Here is a 23,327-nt window from a genome sequence, read left to right on the forward strand (position 1 = left end):
GAAAACCTACCACATTATGTGAGATTATGGGGAAAGCTGAAATGTGGTTGATTCGAACTTACCGAGATTTTGAATTTCTTCGCCCTTATTACCTAATCTTGAATTCGTTGGAGGACTGCACTGCAAGCCTGCAAAGCCCCTGCTAAAGGTAATTAAATGTACTTATTATTGCCTCTTTGAGTGTTTACCTCTTGGAATGATTTCTAGTTTATTATTTTTAGTATTTGATCTTCAATCTGAAAACTTGGACATAGGAATTAATGGGAATTATCCACTTGGAGTATTATAATACCATAGGATTAATAACATTATCATGGTAATCATTAATGATGTTCATCAACTATGCCAGATATTTGACAACAATAAAAATCCCTAGCCCCTGAGTTTAGCGCAATTGTTCAATACTCTCCAGGCAATGAGTATGAGCTGAAGTGTCATGTATCACTTCCAGGTCCAACACTTAACTGTCAGGAGCACTTACTCCAGAGTTCTCTTTTCTGTGATGTCAATGGGCTGTGTTCCAGAGTGGCTACTCTGTCAACCTGAGTCCTGGTTAAAGAATATATGTAACAGTTGCAACTCACTAGATGGACATATGGCATGGGAAAGAAATAAGCTGTTGTTTGAAGCCACTGAGATTTTGGAATTGCATGTTATTTAGCATAATCTTGTCTAAGACATGGACAATAGTGGGGAAATTATAATACTTTGAGAAAAGATCTAATAGAAATGAGATGGCCCAGTAAAATTCTGGCAGAAATTCAGTAATGATGACCTGTTTGATTTGAATAGAGGAGAGAAATTAGACTGGAGACATGATTGGAGGATAGGTTGTGAAAAAACAAAGGGGCAATGCTAAGTATTCTTCACTTCAAATTTGAGGTCAATGAGGATCAACATATAATTTTTAAGCAGTAATGTGATATAGCATTCCCTTTCGTAAATTTTGACTATTGAATTGTTTGGAATGGAGCAAGATTTAAAGCAGGGAAATGGGCTGAGATACAGTTGCAATAGTTCCTGAAAGTCATTATAAAGATCCAAACTTCAATATGATAGCAATTTGAATATAAATGGAGAGATTTAGGAAGTATTTACAAAGAAAGTCAATAGGGTTTTCTGATAGGCTGAAGGTGGAGATTAAAAGAGATAGTGCCAGAATTAATCCTTGGCTTTTGTTTCTTTGTATATGTCAGCCCTTTACTTATTTTCTTTTTTGGTATGGGCAATTTAGTAGTGAATATTGTCATTTACTAAGGTGAAGTAAATGGGAGCAGTTGTGAGGGAAAATGATCGTTTCATATATGGGTATGTTGAATAAGATACAATGCAGTGTCTAGCAAGCAGCTATAAAATACATTGTTTCAATCTCAGAGGGCAGGTCTATGCAGTATTTGTGGGGTTTTTTAAAATTAATTGACTATTTTTAGGGGCATTTATATTCACAGAAAAGCTGAGCACAAAATACAGAGGGTCCCCACCTATTTCTAGCCCCCTCCCATACACAGCTTCCCTCACCATCAATATCCCACACTCCTGCAGCACATTTGTTACACTTTATGAACCAACATCCACGTGAATATCAACAAATGTCCATGGTTTACAGTAAGGTTTACTCTGTGTGTTGTACATTCCATCTTTTGATAAATGTATAATGACATGTTATCTACCCTTATACTCTCATACAGAATCTCCACTCTCCTAAAAATCCTCTGTGCTCCACTTCTTCATCCTTCCCTGCCCCTAAATCTTTAGAAATCACTATTTTTACTTCCTCCACAGTTTTGCCTTTTCCATAAGAAGTGGTTTTAAATTAGGGATGTCAATGAATAAGAAGACATGACTTTGTATTGGCTGTTTATTGTAAACATTAAAAAAGAAGTTGGGGTGGAACAGGAGACTATAATCCAAATGTCTAAGGCTTTTGTGAACAGGTGTTGCTCCTGACAGCCTGACAGTTGGCATTAGAGAACATGAGTAGTTGACGGTACAGAGTAAAGACATAAAGATAAGGATATTTTTTAAAAGCAGAGAAAATGAAACGGTTGGAAATGGCAGTCAGAAGAAAGCAGGACACACATTAAGACTCTGTCTGGACCCTGTTTGATGTAGGTAGGGTAGAATGATTGGGTATACTTAAAGGATTATAGGGCAAGACCTGAGTTTCAGGTAAGGTCAGGAAATATATGGAATACTCATTGAAGAGGTTGAGAATTTGGAGGAATTTTTAAATCATGAAACAGAAATTTTTACTTTATCCTGTTATATGAATATGTACATTAATATTTTGACAAGTTAAATGATATTGGATATCCATTCTACATTGTTCTAAGCCATTGTTTCTGCTCAGAAAGCAATCACTTAAATATTCTGAGCCTTTTTTATTTTATTTCATAATTTTTGATAAAAGGTCTATGCCCTGTGGGGATAGTGTGAGACTTACTTATAAGTATATTTGTTATATTTAATAATTCAAAAATATTCAGAATTCTCCTATTGCCTTATTATTGACCCAGTAACACACATACATGTATATATAATGTGTGTTTGTGTGAATTTGTGCATTTATTTATTTTACCAACTATATGTCACCAAGGATCTAACTGATTTTTTTTGTATGAACTTTAAGGATGTCCAGAAAGTGTAAGAACTTTGAAGTATTTCCAGTGGATCTTATTTCCCCTGTCTCCACCCATCAGAGAACACTAGGACCCTGGGGACACTACAAAAGCACAATCACATCTCTGCAGTCCAATAATGACATGCTCTCACACTCATGGAAAAAAAAAAACGATTCCTAAGTTTATGACAGCTGTAAGGGGGTTCTTTAATATAGCAAGCATTTTCACAACATTAATTGTTTGAATAATTCACATGATTAATTGTGGTATTAGAATATTTCCAGAAGATTTTCAATAATATCCCTAACTATAAAAAGCAGATACTAGGGACCTCCCTCGTGGTCCAGTGGTAAAGAATCCGCCTTTACGGTGCAGGGGACGAGGGTTTGATCCTGGTCAGGGAACTAAGATCCCACATGCCGCAGGGCAACTAAACCTGCGCACCACAACTACTGAGCTCGCGCGCCTCAACTAGAGAGCCTGCCATGCCGCAAACTACAGAGCCCACGCACTCTGGAGCCCACGTGCCATAACTAGAGAGAGAAAACCCACACACGATAACTAGAGAGAAGCCCACATGCCCCAATGAAGAACCCGCACACCGCAAGGAAAGATCCTGCATGCCTCAATGAAGATCCCGTGTGCTGCCACTAAGACCTAATGCAACCAAAAATAAAATAAAATAAATAAATCTTTTTAAAAAAAGCAGATACTAAAGTACACTGTATCTATATTTACATACAAATACGAGTCGATGTGAATGTGCAAAGTAACACATAAAGAGAGTGACAAGTAAAGTAATCGTGAGGTTTGAGGCTTTAATAGAAAGGAATATGATGGGAGAAAGTGTAAAACTTGAACCTTTCCACAAACAGTAACCACATTTGTGTTCTGTTTCTGAGTTAGAGTATGTACAATGACAGATGATATATAAGTGCGAGCCCTTTGTTAACTACATTTGTGCCTTAATCCCTCTGCAGAGCTCTCTGGTAAATTAGCCTGGATCATTTTGTTAAACTCAAAATGTACACAGCTGCTTCTTCCCTTGAGCCAAAATCTTATCAATGTCAGGCAGCTATGTCAAATTAATGAGATCAATGTAAACATTAAAAGGAAAAAGCAGCATTGAAGACCCATCTTTGGAACAGGGTCTTTTCTTCTTAAACTTTTAGCCCCATCTACTGAAGAATTAGAGGGAGAATCACAGTTAATCATGTATGTGTGTTCTTATAACACTCAGCACAACAGTCCTCTAAGGAATGTGACCCAACTAGGAATCTGCAGTAAGACTCAGACTTTCATCTTTTCCCTGCAAGGAAGATGTAGGAAAAGGTTGGAGAGAGGAGTGAAAAATTTCCCTCCAAATAAAAGTAATAAACTTATTTACCTCCTTCACACTAGTCACACTATTCATATTAACAATTCCAATTATAATAACATTTACAATTATAAACTCCAGCATTTACAAAATATATATCCATCCTATGTAAAACAACAATCTCATATGCTTTTATCGCCAGCCTAATTCCAACAATAATATTTATTCACACAGGACAAGAAATACTTACCTCAAACTGACATTGAATCACAATCTAAACCTTAAAATTATCACTTCAAAATAGATTATTGGGCTTCCCTGGCGCAGTGGTTGAGAGTATGCCTGCTAATGCAGGGGACACGGGTTCGAGCCCTGGTCTGGGAAGCTCCCACATGCCGCGGAGCGGCTGGGCCCGTGAGCCACAATTGCTGAGCCTGCGCGTCTGGAGCCTGTGCTCCGCAACAGGAGAGGCCGTGATAGTGAGAGGTCCGTGCATCGCGATGAAGAGTGGCCCCCGCTTGCCGCAACTAGAGAAAGCCCTCGCACAGAAACGAAGACCCAACACAGCCAAAAATAAATAAATAAATAAATAAATAAATAAATAAATAAATAAATAAATGTATGTTAAAAAAAAAAAACACTTTGAAATATTCTAAAAAAAAAAAAAAAAAAAAGATTATTACTCAGTAATGTTTGTGCCAGTAGCACTATTTGTCACATGATCTATTATAGAATTTTCAATATGATACATGTATTCAGATTCCACTACAACATGAAAAAGATGTCAATTTGATTTTGAACGCCAAAACGTAAGTTTGTGGAATTACGGAATTTGGGGTTTTCTTTTTTTAATTTCAGAGCCTCAGAATGTATTAATCATTCTCTCAATTCATGCCATACAATAATCAGCCCATAGCTGACATCTCTTTTGATTTATTTTCTTACATTTTTTTTCTTTATCTTCTTTTTTTTTAATTACCCCATAACCAGTAGGCACCCAGTCAAATGCATTTAATATTTATCATCTCACTTCAATTTACACAGATACTGTGGATCTTCAAACTATATATAGTATTGATTTGAGTTTTATAATTATGTAAATTGTTTTATACTATAATTCACGTTTTCTTTTTATTATTACTCTATGATTTTTTTCAAATATATCCAAGTTTCTATTTGTAAATCTATTTCATTCATTGTGAGAGTTGCAGAGTTTTGGTTTATGTATTTATCACATTTTATTTATTCCTCACAAAGGGTAATTAGGTGTCCCCATCTCCATCCTACAACAGAGAATATTAGGAGGAAAAATTGCAAAGCTAGGCATATATTTGAGATTTATATACAATAGTGTGATTAAATTATAGTATCATGGGTTATTGGCATATTTAATTGTGTTATACATTTAATTTCACTGAATAGCTGTACAAATGTGTTGTTTCATCAGGAGTGCATAGGTGGTCACATCTTCCACATTTTATCTACACCTTGATACTATTCTATTTGTCAGTTTCAAAGAGGTAAAGTGATATTACATTGCTGAATTTTATTTGTATTCTCTGTAATAGCAAAGCTGACCATCTTTTCAGAAACTTATTAATTATTCTTATTTTCCCTCTTTGAAATTCGTATACTTAGTACATTATTTTGGATATTCTAACTTTTTTTGCAAGAAATACAAATTCTTTCCATAGCATAGAATATCTAAGTATTAATCCTTGATCTAGCCATTGCAAATATCTTCTCCTATGACTTCATATATTTGTTAATATTACCTCTAATTTCCTTTTTAAACATAAACTGCCAAATTTGATGTAATCAAATCCATCCTTTAATACCTTATGATTTGTACTTTTCAAAGTCTCATTTAAAATATATGTATCTTTTCTGAGGTTAAAGAGACATTCTCTTATATTTTATTTTTAAATGTATAGCATTATAGTTTAACATGATATATTTAATGCATTCAGATTTTTTTATTAATACATGCTAGGAGGTAAATATTCACCTCCCTGCTTTGTCTGAATAATGAATATATTGTTATACCACTACCTGATAAACAATCCACTCAGTATGGATTTTTCTCACTGATTGTCCCAGTGAATTGTGATACCATTTTTAGTATAAATGGGGCTTTCACATACTCATGGCTCTCTTTCCATCCTAAGTACATTATTCTATGGTTCACTTAGTCTGTTAGTAATTCAGTAGCCTTCATTTTGTATTCTGCATTATTATCTGATGAAGTAGTCTCCAGTATTTCCTTTTCTTTTTCAAAGTTCATTCATTATTCATGAAAATTTAATTTTTATATAAATTTTAAAATATTTGCCAATTTGTCAAGAAAAATGCCATAAACGAAAAGAAATTTAAAGAGATTGATAGCTTTACATATTAAGTCAATCCATGTAAAATATAAAGTGATGTTTAATTTCATGTGTCAACTTGCCTGGGCCAGGCACCCAGCTATTTAGCCAAACATCATTCTGGAAGTTTCTGTGAGGGTATTTTTGGATGACATTAACATTTAAATATGTGGACCTTGAGTAAACAAATTGCTCTCCATTATGTGGGTGAGCCTCACCCAATTAGTTGAAGACCTGAATAGAACAAAAGACTGAATGCTCCCAAGCAAAAAAGAATTCTGCCAGTAGACAGCCTTCAGACTTGAACTAGAGCAATGGTTCTTCTCTGAGTCTCCAGCCTCATGGCCTATTCTGCAGATTAAACTTTCCAAACTCCATAATCGTGTGAGTCAATTTCTTAATATAAATCTCTTCCCTGTCTTTCCCTTTCAAGACTCACACATGTTTTTCCTTCTCTTATTTAGTTGACTTAGTTTTAGTTTTGTTAGTAGTTAAACATAGGATGAAAGGATCATTTTTTACTTCAGCAATGATTAAATACAATATTTTTATTTTTAATGGAAAGCCATATATTTCTATTATATTACTGTCAGCCTCAGAGTATTCATTATAGTTCTTTCTGCATGTCTTATCTGGTCAGGAATTTATATGACTACCTTATTTCTAAATGTGTTTATGGAAGCTTATACAAAGAGAAAATGTAACCAAAATAAAAGAAAACTGAAATTTAGAAAACATAATAAAGTAAATATACCAAAATTATGTCATTATACTGACTGTGATTCAGCAGAAAAATGAATGATAATCTTATTAGCATCCAAAACTAAATATAAAGTGAAGCACCAGAACTATTTAACTTAAAGCAGGAATCAAATGTTCTTCATTTGGAACATTGTGGAGAGGGTTTTGGAAGGCAATAGAGAGTACTGAATATAGTCATTGGCTTTACAATCAACAAGCTTAACTTAGAAATTTGGCTCTGCCAGATACTGCTGTGTAGACTTGGACAAATTGCTTAACCTTACTGAGATAGCTTTCTCATTTGCAAATGTATAAATATCTCTTAGGATTCCCATATATCTAAGTTAAATGATACATGTAAAGAGCTCTGCACATGGCAGAAGATAACATGTAGTCAATAATTTGTAAACACACACACACACACACACCGCTCTATCATGCTGAAGGGAACATCCAATTTAAGTCATTTTCAATTTGTCTAATAACCAGTGATTTCAGGTCATATTTTGTACACTGAAATGGTTAACATATGAAAAAACAGAAGTGTTCTAATAATTCAGACACCTTGAGAAAAGTGTATGACTTATTGTTGGAACTATCAACTTTCATATAACAAAGACTGTTTCCCTCACAGGAGTTAGAAGAGTTTGTGCAAAGCTCTGAAAAACTGGAGTTGTGCATAGTTTTGGAAGTTTTAGCCACAGCAATCAGAGAAGAAAAAGAAATAAAAGGAATCCAAATCAGAAAAGAAGAAGTAAAGATGTCACTGTTTGCAGATGACATGATACTTTCACATAGAGAATCCTAAAGATGCTACAGAAAACTACTAGAGCCAATCAATGAATCTGGTAAAGTAGCAGGATACAAAATTAATGCACAGAAATCTCTTGCACTGCTATACACTGATGAAAAATCTGAAAGTGAAATTAAGAAAACACTCCCATTTACCACTGCAACAAAAAGGATAAAATATCTAGGAATAAACCTACCTAAGGAGACAAAAGACCTGTATGCAGAAAACTATAAGACACTGATGAAAGAAATTAAAGATGATACAAACAGATGGAGAAATATACCATGTTCTTGGATTGGAAGAATCAACATTGTGAAAATGACTATACTACCCAAAGCAATCTACAGAGTCAATGCAATCCCTATCAAACTACCACTGGCATTTTTCAGAGAACTAGAACAAAAAATTTCACAATTTGTATGGAGACACAAAAGACCCTGAATAGCCAAAGCAATCTTGAGAAAGAAAAACGGAACTGGAGGAATCAGGCTCCCTGACTTCAGATTATACTACAAAGCTACAGTAATCAAGACAGTATGGTACTGGCACAAAAACAGAAATATAGATCAATGGAACAGGATAGAAAGCCCAGAGATAAACCCACGCACCTATGGTCAACTAATCTATGACAAAAGAGGCAAGGATATACAATGTATATAAGACAGTCTCTTCAATAAGCAGTGCTGGGAAAACCAGACAGCTACTTGTAAAAGAATGAAATTAGAACACTCCCTAACACCATACACAAAAATAAACTCAAAATGGATTAAAGACCTAAATGTAAGACTGGACACTATAAAACTCTTAAAGGAAAACATAGGAAGAATGTTCCTTGACATAAATCACAGCAAGATCTTTTTTGACACACCTCCTAGAGTAATGGAAATAAAAACAAAAATAAATAAATGAAACAATTCATTTGGACCTAATGAAACTTAAAAGCTTTTGCACAACAAAGGAAACTATGAACAAGATGAAAAGACAACACTCAGAATGGGAGAAAATATTTGCAAATGAATCAACAGACAAAGGATTAATCTCCAAAATATATAAACAGCTCATTCAGCTCAATATTAAAAAAACAAACAACCCAGTCCAAAAATGGGCAGAAGACCTAAATAGACATTTCTCCAAAGAAGACATACAGATGGCCAAGAGGCACATGAAAAGCTGCTCAACATCACTAATTATTAGAGAAATGCAAATCAAAACTACAATGAGGTGTCACCTCACACCAGTTAGAATGGGCATCATCAGAAAATCTACAAACAGCAAATGCTGGAGAGGGTGTGGAGAAAAGGGAACCCTCTTGCACTGTTGGTGGGAATGTAAATTGATTCAGCCACTATGGAGAACAGTATGGAGGTTCCTTAAAAAACTAAAAATAGAAGTACCATACTACCCAGCAATCCCACTACTGGGCATATACCCAGAGAAAACCATAATTCAAAAAGACACATGCACTCCAAAGTTCATTGCAGCACTATTTACAATAGCCAGGTCATGGAAGCAACCTAAATGCCCACTTACAGATGAATGGATAAAGAAGATGTGGTACATATATACAGTGGAATATTACTCAGCCATAAAAAGGAATGAAATTGGGTCATATGTAGGTACGTGGATGGACCTCGAGACTGTCATACAAAGTGAAGTAAGTCAGAAAGAGAAAAACAAATATCATATATTAACACATATATGTGGAATCTAGAAAAATGGTACAGATGATCTGGTTTGCAAGGCATAAATAGAGACACAGATGTAGAGAACAAACATATGGACATGGGGGCGAGGGGTGGTGGGATGAATTGGGAGATTAGGATTGACATATATACACTAATATGTATAAAATAGATAACTAATAAGAACCTGCTGTATAAAAAAAATAAATAAAATAAAATTCAAGAATAAATAAGAACCTTAAAAAAAAAACAAACAAGTGTACCATACTAATGTTAGATGCTAGTAATAGCAGAAATTGGGTGTGGGGTTTATGGAAATTCTGCAATTTTTCTGTAAATGTAAATGTATTCTAAAACATAAACTTAAAAAAAATCTGAAAAAAAATAGTAATTGGAAAATATTTTTTTTAATGAATGAAAACACAACAGTCCAAATCAATAGATGTGGAGAAGCAGGACTCAGAGAGGAATTTATAGGTGCAAGTGCCTACATTAAATAAGAAAAAAGATCTAAAAATCAATAAACTAATATTATACTTTAAAGAACTATAAAAAGAAGGCAAACTAAACCAAAAGATAGCAGAAGGAAAAAAATAATGGAGTTAGAGCAGAGATAAACAAAATGAACAAAAAAAAAAAAAACCAGAGAAAATCAATAATACCTAAACCTGGTTCTTTGGAAAGGTCAGCAAAATTATCAAACTTTTAGCTAAACTGCCAGAGAGAAAAAAAAAGTAGATGCAAATAATTTTAAATTGAGAAATGAATCTAGGGAGATTACTAATGGCTTTTCAAAGATAAAAATTTTATAAGAGGATATGAAGGAGGTGTAGCCAAGATGGGAGAGTAAGAATACCCCAGCTTACCTCTTCCCACAGTGAGACAGATAAGGGGGATGAAGAAGTGGTATAGTCAAGACTCATACCACCAAGTGAGCAAATTAGCAAAGGTTGTCCCCAAGGAGTGCATAGTTCAAGCCCAACAAACATTAGGCTCCCCAGACCAGGGCTCTGGCACCAGGAAGCCATGCCCCCAAAACAGTGGCCTTAAAGGCCAGTGGAGAGTACTTTCAGAAGAGCTAAGGGCTCATAGTAATCAATCTGCCACAACAAGAGGACACAGGTAGCCCAAATACAGGTACCCCTAGAGCATCTAAGTCTGGTGACCGGATGAGGGTGCACTGCTTGGATGGATAGGATGTCTAATACAAAAGGCCACTTTTCCAAGGTCAGGAAATGTAACCAACCTTCAGATACATAAAAATAAAAACAGCAAATTGGGTGAAATAAGGCAACAGAGGAATATGTTGCAAATGAAGCAACAACATAAAACCCCAGAAAAAGAACTAAGTGAAGTGGACATAGGCAATCTACCCCATAGAGAGTTCAAGGTAATGATTGTAAAGATGTTCAGAAAAACTGGGGAGAAGATTAAATAAACAGAGTGAGAAGGTGGAAGTTTTTAGCAAAAAATTAGAAAATATAAATAAGAACAAAACAAAGATGAACAATACAATAACTGAAATGATAAATACACCAGAAAGAATCAACAGTAGATTAGATGATACAGAGACATCAGTCAGCGAGCTGAAAGACAAAGTAGTGGAAATCATTGAAGTTGAACAGAAAAAAGAATAAAAAGAAAGGAAGACAGTTTAAGAGACTTCTGTGACAACATCAAGCACATTAACATTTGCATTATAGGTCTCCCAGAAGGAGAAGAGAGGCAGAAAGGGGCAGAGAACATATTTGAAGACGTAATAGCTATAATTCCCTAATTTGGGAAAGGAAACAGTCATCTAGTCGTAGGAAGCAGAGACAATCCCAAACAGGATCAACCCAAAGAAGACCACACCAAGACACATTGCAATTAAAATGGCAAAAATTAAGAGAAAATTTTAAAAGCAGCAAGGGAAAAGGAACAAGTTACTTACAAGGAAACTCCCATAAGCCTATTGGCTAACTTTTCAGCAGAAACACTGCAGACCTGAAGGGAGTGGCACAATATATAATATTTAAAATGATGAAAGGGGAAAACCTACTACCAGGAATACTCTCACCAGCAAGGCTCTCATTCATGTTTGATGGAGAGATCAAAAGTTTTACAAGCAAGCAAAAGTTAAAGAGTTCAGCACCACTAAACCAGGTGTACAAGAAATGTTAAGGGGACTTTTCTAAGTGAGAGAGAAAAGGTCACAACTAGAAACATGAAAATCACAAAAGGAAAAATTGGTAAAGGCAAATATATAGTAAAGTTAGTAAATCAGCCAGGTATAAAGCTAGAAGGAAGGTTAAAACACAAAAGTAATACAATCATGTATACTCATAATAAGTAGTTAAGAGATACATGAAACTAAAAGGTTTAAAATATGATGTCAAAAATAGCAAGTGTGGTGAGGGAAGTAAAAATGCAAGGTTGTTAAAATGCACTTGAACTTAAGAGATCAGCAACTTAAAATAATCATGTATTTTCACATATATATGTATGTATTTTGCTAAATACAGTGTGGGGAATAAGACAATAACTATGCAATAGCTTTACATGTTGTAACTAGACTTATCGTGATAATCATTTTGAGAGGTATAGAAATACCAAATAGCTGTATTGTGTAACAGGAACTAACATAGTGTTGTAGGTTAGTTATACTTCAAAACAGAAAAGAAAAAACAACCTCATGGAAAAACAGATCAGATTTGTGGTTACCAGAGGCAGGGGATTGGGGAAGGGACAATTGGAGGAAGGTGGTTAAAAGTTTCAAACTTCCAGTTATACGATAAATGAGTACTAGGAATGCAATATACATCATAAATAAACACTGCTGTATGTTATATATGAAAATTGTTGAGAGTAAATCTTGAGTTCTCATGTCAAGAAATTTTTTTTTCCTATTTCTTTAATTTTGTACCTACATAAGATGATGGATATTCACTTATTCACTTATCACTTATTGTGATAGTCATTTCATAATGTATGTAAGTAAAATTATAATGCTATACCACTTAAACTTAGTGCTGTATGTCAATTATATATCAACAAAACTGGAAGAAAATAGGATATTATCAAAAATTGCACAACAAAGTTAGACAACCTGGAAGACGTGGATAAATACCTTGAAAAACTCAATTTACTTACACTGACTAAGCAAGAAATAGAGTATTTCAACAGACCTATATCAAATTAAGAGACTGAGATAGTAATCAAAACCTACCAAAAAGGAAGTCTTGGAGAGATAGCATCACTGGCAAGTTCTATCAAACATTTATATAATTAAATAATTAAGTAATCCATTTCAAATATTCCAAAAAAAGTGAAAAGAAGGAAACATTAAATAATGCTGTGAGGCTAGATTTACCTGATATGAAAGCGTGTGTATTGCCGAAATCTGCTTTCAGTTTCAAGGTTCGTTGGACTCACCGGCAAAATAACCACTCGTCTCACACAACTGAACAGATTTAATTAATTTCTTTAAAAGAAGATGATTTAACTTAATTTCAATATACAGTCATTAGAAGGGGATGAATAAAATTATTAGAAAGACATAACAAAGTATACATCACCAGATTGGGCCGACACCTTCATCCAGATTCAAACAGCAGCTGGGAAAGCCCGAGTAACAGTAATCTGGAGTCCCAGCTGGGAAGGGTCCCAGGCGGTGCGTCCACCTCAGGGGTGAAACTTCAAATTGTAGTTCTGGGGGCTTCCGTTTATAATTCCAGGCCACAAACTGATGTCATCAGTTTGCATGCAAAAATGCAGCTCTGCTTCAACTGTAACAATGCTGTTGATTTCACCATAAGAGTCACAAGATTTTCTAGACCCCAGGGGACTAGCCAGGTCCCCAGGGCTCAAGAAATTCCAAGACCCACTCCCTTTCTTATTGTACTTGCTGCTTGACTTGTTAGTAACAATTGTTAGGTGTGCAAGCAGGCACGCAGTCCAGGCAGGGTCACAAGTCGGTCAGAGGCCTTCTTTTGCCTCTGAAGCCTAAACAAGACTACTTTACTAGTTTTCCCAACAGCCAGATAAAGACACCACAAAAGAATAAAATTACGGACCATGATCATTTCTAAATATGGATATTAAAATACTCAAGAAAATATTTGCAGATCAAATCCACTAGAATATTGAAAGGAGTATTCACCATAGTAAAATGATACTTACTCTATTTGTGCAAAGGTGGTTCAGCAAATGTAAATCAATCCATATAATACAGCCCATGAATATAATGAAGGGAAAAACAAACAAACAAACAAATGATCACTTTAACTTACACAGCAAAGGAAGTTGAGAAAATCCAACATTCTTTTGATGAAAACTCTCAAGAAACTTAGGAATAGAGGGAGAAGTCCTCAATATGATACAGGATACTTTTGAAAAACCCACAGCTTATATCATACTCAGTGGTGTAAACTGAAAGCTTTCTTCCTAAGATCAGGAAAAATACAAGGTTGTATTGTTTCACTGCTGCTATTTAACCTTATACCAGAAGTTCTAGCATAGGAATGACACAGGAAAAAGAAATAAAAATGCATCCACATTGGAATGAGAGAGGTAAAGCAATGTGTATTTGCAGATGACATGATACTATACATAGAAAATCTCAAAGAATTCACAGAAAGCTACTAGGGATAATAATCAAACTTAACTAAGGTGCATAATACAAGATTAACAGCAAAAATCAGTTTTGTTGACACACAGGGTCAGTGAACTCTCTGAACATGAAATTTTTAAAATTCCATTTACTAGAGCAACAAAACAAATTAAATACTTAAGAATAAATCTAACCAAGGAGGTAAAACATTTGCATGATGACAACCACAAAACATTATTATTATTATTATTATTATTGTTATTATTATTATTATTACTGTGCTGCGTGGCATGCAGGATCTTATTTCCCCAACCAGGGATCGAACCTGTGCCCCCTGCAGTGGAAGCTCAGGGCCCTAACCACTGGACCGCCAGGGAATTCCCCACAAAACATTATTGCTGCAAGAAATTAAAGAATACCTAAATACATGGAAACTCATCCTACGTATGTTCATGATAGGAATACTTAACATGGTTAAGATGTCAACACTATCTAAAACAATCTACAGATTTAATGCAATGCCTATCAAAACTCTAACAGCCTTTTTGTAGAAATAAAAAAATCCAATCCTCAACCTCATATGGAACTACAAGAACCACAAATAGACGAAACAATCCTGAAAAACAACAAAGTTAAAGGACTCACACTTTCAAACACTGAAGTTAGAAATTTACTATAAACCTACAGTAAATTAACAGTGTGGTAATGGGAAAAGGTCAGACATATAAACCAATAGAATAGAAGACAAAGTAGAAATTAACCCTCACACGTATGGGCAATTGATTTTCAACAAGGATGCAAGACCATTCAGTGGGGAAAGACAGTCTTCTCAACAAATAGTGCTTGTAAAATCTTGATATCCACATGCAAAGGAATAAAGTTGGACACTTACCTTAAAAAGATTAACTCAAAATGGATCAGAGACAAACTTTAGAAGTAAAAATATAATACTTTTACAAGAAAATCCTAAGGGAAAACTTCATCACATTGTATTTTGCTATGATTTCATAGGTATGGCACCAAAAGCACAAACAATAAAAGAAAAAGTAAATAAATTGGACTTCATCAAATGCAGAACTTTTGTGCATCAAAAGATACTATTATAAAAAATAAATAAAAGGAAAACAGCAAGGGTTGGTGAGAATGTGGAGAAATAGGACCTTGTGCGTTACACTTCTGTTACCAAATGCAAGTTTGTATACCTGATGCACAGTGAGTCCAGACAAACCAAAACATAGGAGTTTGGAGCAGAGAAAGGTTTACTGCAAGTCCACGAAGGAGGTGGGTGGCTTGTGCCCAGAAAACCCTGAACTCTCATAAGGGTTTCAACAAAGCACTTTTAAAGGCAAGGTAAGAGAGGTGTGTGGTTAGTCGTTGCAAACTTCTTGATGTAGGACTGTACTTTGTTCTTGCCACTCTCCAAGTAGGTCAGGTCACGATGTTCCTGTAAACCTCCAACAAGACAAATATTGTTTTCTGTTCTGCAGCTTTTATCTCTATATTAATGGACTCTTAAAGGTCAGAGCCTTGAGAATAGGCTATCCTGTACATTTCAGTCTGTAAGCAACATTATTTCACAAAAGGTGGAGAGCCAGCATGACCAACACAGGAAACAGAACAGAAAGATTAAAGTAAAATTTGTTCTTCTCTATTATACTCATAAGAGTGCAAAATGATGCATCTGCTCTGAAAAACATTTTTGTTGTTCCTCACTAAGTTAAACATAGAGCTGTTATATGACCCGGTAATTCTAATCCTGACTATTTATGAAGAGGAATTGAAATCAGGGACTCAAACAGATATTTGTACAACAATGGTCACAGCAACATTATTCACAATACCAAAATGAATGGATAAAGAAAATGTGATATACACACAAAATGGAATATTATTCAGCCTTAAAAAGAAAGGAAATTCTGATATGCTACAATATACATGAACCTTGAAGACATAATGCTAAGTGAAATAATGTTGTCAGAAGACAAATACTGTATGATTCCACTTATATCAGATACTTAGATTAGACAAATTCATGGAGACAGAAAGTAGAATAGAGGTACCAGGGGCTAGAGAGTAGGGGGATTAGGGAGTTATTGCTTAATGATACAGAGTTTATGTAGGGAAGATGAAAACATTTGGGGTATAGATAGTGCTTATGGTTACACATCATTGTGGATATATTTAGTGCCACCAAATTCTATACTTACAATACTTTAAAATGATAGACATCATTATGTATATTTTACTATAATAAAAAAGGCAATACTTGATTCTAAGTTACTACCAAATATATAACAAAGATCAAAGCCCTAACAATTTCTTAGTGAGGTAAATGACATTCCTTCCCTTTGCCTCTGAAAACTTTGTTTCAAAAATCCACTTTACCAGAATGGCCTAGTAATACCAATATACACTTGTTTCCGATACAGATTGTCTTTTATCTTCATCTACAAGTTAGAATTAAACTGATGATGATAGCCTATCGACTAGGATTATTGCAAGCATTTGAGGGCTTCCCTGGTGGTGCAGTGGTTGAGAATCTGCCTGCCAATGCAGGGGACACGGGTTCGAGCCCTGGTCTGGGAAGATCCCACATGCCGCGGAGCAAATGGGCCCGTGAGCCACAACTACTGAGCCTGTGCGTCTGGAGCCTGTGCTCCGCAACAAGAGAGGCCACGATAGTGAGAGGCCCGCGCACCGCGATGAAGAGTGGCCCCCGCTTGCCGCAACTAGAGGAAGCCCTCGCGCAGAAACGAAGACCCAACACAGCCATAAATAAATAAAAAAAATAAAAAAATAAACCTCATATAACTCAAGTAAAGAAAAATTTAAAAATTAGTAGAGTTACTGAATAGACATTTTTCCAAAGAAGATGTACAAATGGCCAACAGATACTTGAAAGGGGACTTGACATCAGTAAGCATCAGGAAATGCAAATCAAAACCACAATGAGATATCACCTCACATTTATTAGAATGGCCATGATCGAAAGAAAAGGTATAACAAATGTTGGTGAGGAAGTGAAGAAGCGTGTTGGTAGAAATGTAAATTGCTGTAACCACTATGGAAAATAGGAAGGAGGTTCCTCCAAATATTTAAAATAGAACTACTACATCATTCAGCAATGCCACTTTGGGGTATACATCTAAAGGAAATTACAACAGAATATGGAAGAGATACCTGCATTTCTATGTTCATTGTAGCATTATTCATAACAACTAAGATATAAAAACAACCTAAGTATCCATCAATGGATAAATGGATAAAGAAGATGTGGTATATGTATGTAAAGGAATATTATTCAGCAAAAAGAAGGAAATCCTGCCATTTGTGCAACATGGCATTTTGCTAAGTGAAATGTCAGGCAGAGAAAGTCAAATACTGTATGATATCACTTATATGTGTAATCTAAAAAGTCAAATTCATAGAAACTGAAAGCAGATTGGTGGTAACTAGAGTCTAGGGGTTTGGGAAGTGAAGAGATGCTGGTCAAAAGGTACAAACTTTTAGTTTGAAGTGAATAAGTTATAGGGATATTTGTCGTGCATGGTGATTAGCTGTGATTATAAATAAATAAAAATATTCTCAACAGCAAGTGATTATATTTATCATTTTAGTGTATTTCAAGTAAATCAAATATATTCTTGGGAAAAAATAAGCTATATTAAAATTAAAAGAATTGCCACGGTTGGATAGATGTTTTTTAATATTAGATAAATTCTTACTAAAATTTTCCTATAATTCTATGTACAAATATTTACATTAGAGTTTAGAATAATTACTTTTTAAATATTTCCAATTTTGGTCAATATAGAATGACTTTTCACTATGAAGTCACTTTTAAACTTCCCATTCATGTCACTTAAACATCACATCTTAATTTTTGTTTGCTGTATTATCATTATAACATGTTCAAAACTTACAACGTACACATTTTGTCCATGACCAAAATTTCGAATAACATTTAGCCTTAGTTTTGTATTTATATGGATTTAATGATGCACTTTCTGTTTATTGCAGTCTCTCTATTCCTGGAGGATTTTCTTTTTCATTAATTTTTTATCTGACAGATATTTTGTTTTTGTGTCTTGGAGGGTTTCTTGTTGCTATTTCCTTGTTTCCTTGAGATACATTCAGAAGTACTTATTCTTTAAATTCTTGGTATTAAGAAAGGCCTATTTTATTTTTTTTAAACCAAAGAGCAACAAGGATTTGATTTTTTTCTGACTTACCGTTCCCTTCCTCAGAACCTTCTACATGCTCTTCCACTGTCTTCTACAATTTAATGTTCTATATTCTCCATCAAAGATGACTGCACTTCAGTGTGGGAGAATAACCTTCCTCCTTCAACTCCTTCACAGATACAAGGAAATCCTTTTTCTAAGTCAGACATTCAAAACCTTAAACCACACCTTGGTCTGGTCTTTGTTCCTTGACAGAAGTTAGAAGGGTTAGTGTTCTAGCTATTGCCATTGTTCTATCTCAACACTGGCACATGCATCCCTCTGTATCTTGAAGCAAAGATTCCAGCATCTACTCACTTTCAGGCCCACTTCTTGCCCAGAGGGTCACATGAAGCTTACTGGTTTCATCTGGAATGTCAGGGCCATGAAGATCACAGACAGAAACCATTTCCCGTTACTATTGAAGACTAGCTCCTTGTTAACACTGACACTCCAGACAGAACCTGGGGAAGAGTGGAGTGGTGGGGGGAAGAGTTCCTTTTTCATAAACTTACCCCTCATTGCTGCTTCTTGTCACTATCATGTTCCCAATACCATACTCAGCAAAAGAGATCAAATTCTTTATTCTCAACCTACATATTCTACATTCCTATTTCTGAACTTTCAAAATGCCATTTCCAGTTAGAAATTCTTTTCTCCCCTGCCTCCAATCATTACTGAGACTATGAAACATCCAACAAATTCCAGCAGATAGGCCACCATATCTAGAAATATCTCAAGAGGAAACAAACTTTCATATGCATTCTGACTCTTGGTGATATCAGTTATGACACAACTTATTATATAATTATGTATATACTTTTAATAATATATGTTTTAGATATATCATGTCCTTAACAAATTTTTCAAGTTGCTATCTGTATATTCAATTTTAGCTATAAAGAGAATGCTATGAAGTTATCAAGAATTCACCATGATCAGCCTATGAAACCTCTGGAATTAGCAGTCTTCTGGATTGAGTTTATCATGCGCCATAAAGGAGCCAAACACCTTCGGCCAGCCATCCACAACCTCACCTGGTACCAGTACAATTCTTTGGATGTAATTGGGTTCCTGCTAGCATGCGTGGCAACTTTTATATTCCTGATCACTAAATGTTGCCTGTTTTGTTGCTGGAAGTTTGGTAAAACTGCAAAGAAGAAAAAGAGAAAGTAGTTTTTTTTTTTAACAGTTCGGCTGGAAACTTTGGTAGGATCCATCTGAATTAACCCAGCCACTGATTAGAATAGATTCCTCTCCTGCTTCCCCAGGCTCTTGTCCATTCCTCAGCTTATCAAGTCACAGATCAAAGACTCACCCCAAAGATATGCCACATGATTCAGAATTAAGGTTTAAAATAATCTGTTCTTTAAAAGAGAATATAAACAAAACACATGGAAGTTACTACCATTAAAGTCTCAGTGCTTTATTTATTTCTTTCAGTTCAACCAATTGAGATGCTGTTTGAGACCTTAGGAACATAATGATTAATTCTGTTTTCAGTACTGTTCATGCTGAATATTTCCTAAATAACATCGTTTTGGGTCCAGTGTATAAGAATTATTGCATGTTATCTAAAGGAACTAGACAAGAAGTAATGCAAAGCATTACTCTAGCCAGAGCTTCCCTTCTGGTCAGGAAGATCAGGAAACTGTCAGGGTTTCTACTCTGCTGTAAAGCAGATTTTACACCATCCATTTCCTTTCATATGACACATCAAACTTTGTCCCTCTTGGAATACAAAACACTATTTTTGGTCTTTGATTTGAAGATTTCCCTTCATTTGGATATTAATAATGATAGTACTTCATTTGTATTGTAACACTTCGTGGCTTCGGAGAACTAGCTGATTATCATATGTTAGCATGGTTGATGATATGATGGAGCAAAAGTAAATGACTGGAATTTAATTCCTACCCTTTTAAATTAATTAAAAAATTTATTTAATTCTTTCCTACATTAATTTTACTTACAATGTACATATTTGAAAAGAAGAAGCAAACTACTTAAGAGCTACTCTGCAAATACTTTGGGAAGAAAATGTATTTCTCAGAAATGCTATTTTCTATGGGTATGATTTCTCCATCAGAAACTCAAGAGTTTGCCCATTTCTTCCTTTTCCTTTGTCCCATCACTTCCCCTCGTCCTCTCATGAACTGTACTGTGACCACTATCATAAGCACAAGTACCCATAACGGTAATTTACCCTTTAAATTACATAATCTCATCTGCCAAACTTGGAAACATATAATGTTTGCAGTCTTTGTGGAGGAAATGTTTAGTTGAATATTAAATTGTCTATAAAAGTGGATTCTAAGTGAGAAATAAGGGTGCAAGTTTTCTTTAGCCTTGTTTCATAAACTCATATTGGTCCAGAGATAATGTTGACTAGATGTTTTACCCAGTAGTTCATAACAGAGGAGTAAAAGCCACCATCCTGATGATCTATGGACAAAATCTGCCAATCATTAACAAGCATAGTGTTCTGGTCCCATGAAATAATAAGGCCAATCATCAGATATATGGTCAAATTTTTATCTCATTAGTGACCTTATGAAACAGACTGCAGAGCTGTTGAAAATGTTTGCCTGATGTGAGGCAGTTATTAATTGGCATGTCCAATTTTAACTTTTCCACCTATATAAAAATCATTTTCCAAATCTTATGCTTCTCTAAGGAATTAATGTACTGTTAGAAAAAAGTTAGTGAATTGAACTATTAGACAAATTCAGGGTGCTTAATGTACTAGTAATGTGGGAACTTGAAACACCAGGAAGAACATTGTGAACAAAGTTCTTATGAGCATCAGAGTGACTTAACAAAAATACTTCTCTTCTTAAAACAAAGCAAAGAGACGTAAACTCTCTGGCCTTCATTACTTGGAGAGATGTAAAAGAACTAATTCACTAAAAGGAAATCCTGAGAGCCTACCCAGAAGAAAAGTAAATCAATCTAACAATTTTATCAGACATAGAATGGCACACAAATAATCCTAAGGACCAAGTTATGGACCGACCATCTCTTGTTTCCTCTTTGAGGAACAAGAACTCATCTCTATCATAAATTCGTGGTCATTTCCATTGCTTATCTTGTTTATCTATAATTTACGGGTTATAGATTTTATATCAATTATCTCAAGTGAAGATATTTAATTATTTGGCATATTAGAAAGTAGCATTATAGTAACAATTTATTTCTATTTACAAGTGTATGCATCTATTTCTTTTTGAAAAATCCTTCTGATGCCTTTCTTTAATGGATGAGCAAATTCTTTCTTTACAGAAAATGGAAAAATTTGTCCAGAGCTTTGGAGAAGATGATGTTGTGTTATTTCTATTGGAATCAATGATGAAAAATTTCACCAAAGAAAACACAAACATGATCACAGTGATCTTTGCCCAGATCCCATAGAAGTTCAAATAAACTTTACACTCTTGATCATATCTGTAAAATGTTTTCTACAAAAAGAGGTAAAATTTCAAAATGCATGTATAGTCAAATATCCTCCTATTTCCATATTTTTTAATAAAATTTCTTAAATTTTGCAAACTTTGCTTTGCTTTCAGAAAATTATATGAATGTAAATTAAGAAGGAGATTTTGGTATTATGACCAGGAACAAAAGAATGCCTAGATTCATCCATCAATTAGACTTCATCCCAAGGGATTTCGAAATAAAATGTGACACCTGCAAGCAGCAACAGAGGGAGTCATGCTATCATTCCAACCACGTGTTACCCAGTGTAGAGTTTGGTAAAAGGCTGAGTTGACAAGCTCTGATTCCAGGTACAAAATGGCCTCCAACTTTCCCCCTGCTCATATTCCCTTTTTCCAACTGAGTACTGTATAAAATTGGGGAATAGCATACTTGGTGTGTAGCCTAAGATAGATGACATGGGCCACTCTGAGTCCACTTACACTGTGGAATAGAGGTAAGAGACCAAAAGTCAGTCTAAAAATGGCTAGTTCTTTATCTGGTTTCAAGTGGGAAATGACAACATAAAGATTGATCCATAGGTTCCTGAATTTAATGTCTCCTCAATTGCCCATGCAGAATGTGACTTCATCAATCTAATTGCTTCTGAATAATTAGATGAACAATTCCAACTTTCTCAGCTAGGGTAGGAGTGTACAGGTATAAACTTGGGGAAAAAAAGTGGCAGAGTCAGGTCTACCCTAGAAAAAAGTAAATAAGTCCCCTTTGTTTAAAATCTTACTGTTTTTTTCTAAAATTGTAAGATCAGAGTTCTCTCATTGCTTTTGAGCTACAGGCTAGGTTCATGATTGATCTGAACTACTTCCAAGCAACCTACACACAGTGTTATTTTAGAGCTGACCTGGAATGCAGTACATAGCAATTCGTCCTTAAAATATATACATTCCAGTAATTTCAGATTCCCTGGGATTTTATTCCATGGATTTGGTTGCATAATCAGGCTCTAGTTAGATTCATGGTATATTCGATCTTTTATAGATAATAAAGTGTGATTAGATTGCCTAAGAGAACACCCTGATAATTTTCACATTTTCAATAATGATGGTAAATTGACTATAATGTGGGATGATCATTCTTGTGGATATACCAATAATAACATTATTATTATTTCTGTCATTCCTATGGGCTTTTTTATTTCTACATCAAAACTAATGACTAGGCCCTCAGTGACAAAACACATTAGATGCAAGTCAAAGATTTCTGTCCACAATATTCTAGGAAACAAGGTTTCCCACTACTATATAATAAAAACTTAGTTATATTGCCTCTCAAAGAAGAATAAATTATATTCTTACTCCCAAGTCAGTGACAATAGTATTATTGAATACATAACATAGAAAGATATAAATCTTCTGTGAAGTATCTTATGGGTAAGAAATATAAGCAAATCACTCCATATTTCCTAAAAAAAAAAAAGAGTAACAAGGATCATAGTAAAGGAACTAAACTGGCTTAGAGAATACCTAAAACATAAAAAAATAAACTGTCAGTGTAAAT

At 34.8% G+C, this 23,327-nt stretch overlaps 1 protein-coding gene and 1 pseudogene across 3 annotated transcripts in view; both read left to right on the plus strand.

Moving 5' to 3' along the window:
* The window catches only part of LOC309627877 (UDP-glucuronosyltransferase 2C1-like), a 47,517-nt gene extending 47,441 nt beyond the window's left edge, over nt 1-76 (plus strand). For both annotated transcript variants that reach the window (XM_082390229.1, XM_082390228.1), the window contains one exon: nt 1-76. Coding sequence is in view for 1 of the 2 variants with exons in the window: in XM_082390228.1 (XP_082246354.1) it covers nt 1-22 (22 nt within the window). In the remaining variant the exon portion in view is untranslated.
* Nucleotides 74-23,255, plus strand: LOC309628532 (UDP-glucuronosyltransferase 2B10 pseudogene; annotated as a pseudogene). Its single transcript, XR_014249459.1, has 3 exons — nt 74-148; nt 7,681-7,851; nt 19,200-23,255. The product of XR_014249459.1 is annotated as a UDP-glucuronosyltransferase 2B10 pseudogene (transcript).
* Nucleotides 23,256-23,327: the final 72 nt, after the last annotated feature.

This window comes from Balaenoptera borealis (genome assembly GCF_965194805.1).
Source record: "Balaenoptera borealis genome assembly, chromosome: 4".
Taxonomy (NCBI): Eukaryota; Metazoa; Chordata; class Mammalia; order Artiodactyla; family Balaenopteridae; genus Balaenoptera; species Balaenoptera borealis.